Genomic DNA, 1,162 nt, shown 5'->3' on the forward strand with positions numbered 1-1,162 from the left:
GTCCTCCCAGCAGAGGGGCTCCAGCCCTCCCAGCATCTCCGGGGCCTCCTCTGGCCCCGCTCCACCAGGTCCATGGAAGGCAGGTGTTGCTGCAACCGGCCTTATAAAACCTCCCAGCTTGCTCCTGAAGCTGCAGGAAGGGGAATAAAGAGCCTCTCTGATTGCATCCTCGAACCCGCTGAGCGCCAGCTCCGCTCCCTGTCCCCTGCCTCAGGGACACCCGAGGATGGGCACTGGGCTGCTGCCTCCTGCCAGCGCCTGGCACGCCGCGTGTGACGGCGCCCGGGTGGGCAGGCTGCCGTCTGACGGGAGGTAAATGCCAGTGCCTACGTGCGCCCGGGATTAGTAGCTGCGACGGGAAGAGCTGGAGCCAGCGACAGCTTGTGTTATGAGAACTGCCTGTGCCGCAGACGGCTGTCACGGGGGGCTGGGGGTCCTCTGGGAGACCCCAGAGGGCGGCTGCCACCCATTCCACGGGGAGTCGCTTTTATTATCTGGCCTGAGGTCAAGCAATGCCAGGGTATGTGGGCCTGGTGAAGCTGAACTTTCCACTTTATGGCTTGGGAGCGTGGGGAAGAAGGGGCTCAGAAAGGGAAACTGGGGCACGCAAAGAGCAAATGATCCCCCAGAGTGCAGGGAGGGCTGGGAACTGGTCCCCTGCTCCTGCAGGGGTCTCCTCCTGCAGAGAGCATCCTCCAGTCATGTAGCCAACGTGCGTTTTGCTCTCTTCTCCTCTCTAGGCTTCCACGTGATCCCTTCAGTATCCAACATCGTTCCCGAGAGCTGCCTGCTCATTGTGGTGGGCCTTTTGGTTGGGGGGCTCATCAAAGGGGTGGGTGAAAAGCCCCCCATCCTCAAGTCGAACATCTTCTTCCTCTTCCTCCTCCCACCCATCATCTTGGATGCCGGCTACTTCCTCCCCTTGCGTCAATTCACCGAGAACCTGGGCACCATCCTCATCTTCGCCGTGGTGGGGACGCTCTGGAATGCCTTCTTCTTGGGTGGCCTGATGTACGCCGTGTGCCAGCTCGGCGGTCCCGGCCTGAACCACATCGGCCTCCTGGCCAACCTGCTCTTCGGCAGCATCATCTCGGCCGTGGACCCGGTGGCCGTGCTGGCCGTCTTTGAGGAGATCCACATCAATGAGCTGCTCCACATCTTG

At 61.6% G+C, this 1,162-nt stretch overlaps 1 protein-coding gene across 1 annotated transcript in view; it reads left to right on the forward strand.

Moving 5' to 3' along the window:
- SLC9A1 (solute carrier family 9, subfamily A (NHE1, cation proton antiporter 1), member 1) overlaps positions 1-1,162 on the forward strand; it is a 34,461-nt gene that overhangs the window by 26,187 nt on the left and 7,112 nt on the right. The window contains exon 3 of the mRNA XM_009882217.1: positions 741-1,156. Within this exon, the coding sequence (XP_009880519.1) occupies positions 741-1,156 (416 nt within the window). The remainder of the gene's footprint in view (positions 1-740; positions 1,157-1,162) is intronic.

The sequence above is a fragment of the Charadrius vociferus genome, unplaced genomic scaffold, assembly GCF_000708025.1.
Source record: "Charadrius vociferus isolate BGI_N301 unplaced genomic scaffold, ASM70802v2 scaffold613, whole genome shotgun sequence".
In the NCBI taxonomy this organism is placed as follows: domain Eukaryota; kingdom Metazoa; phylum Chordata; class Aves; order Charadriiformes; family Charadriidae; genus Charadrius; species Charadrius vociferus.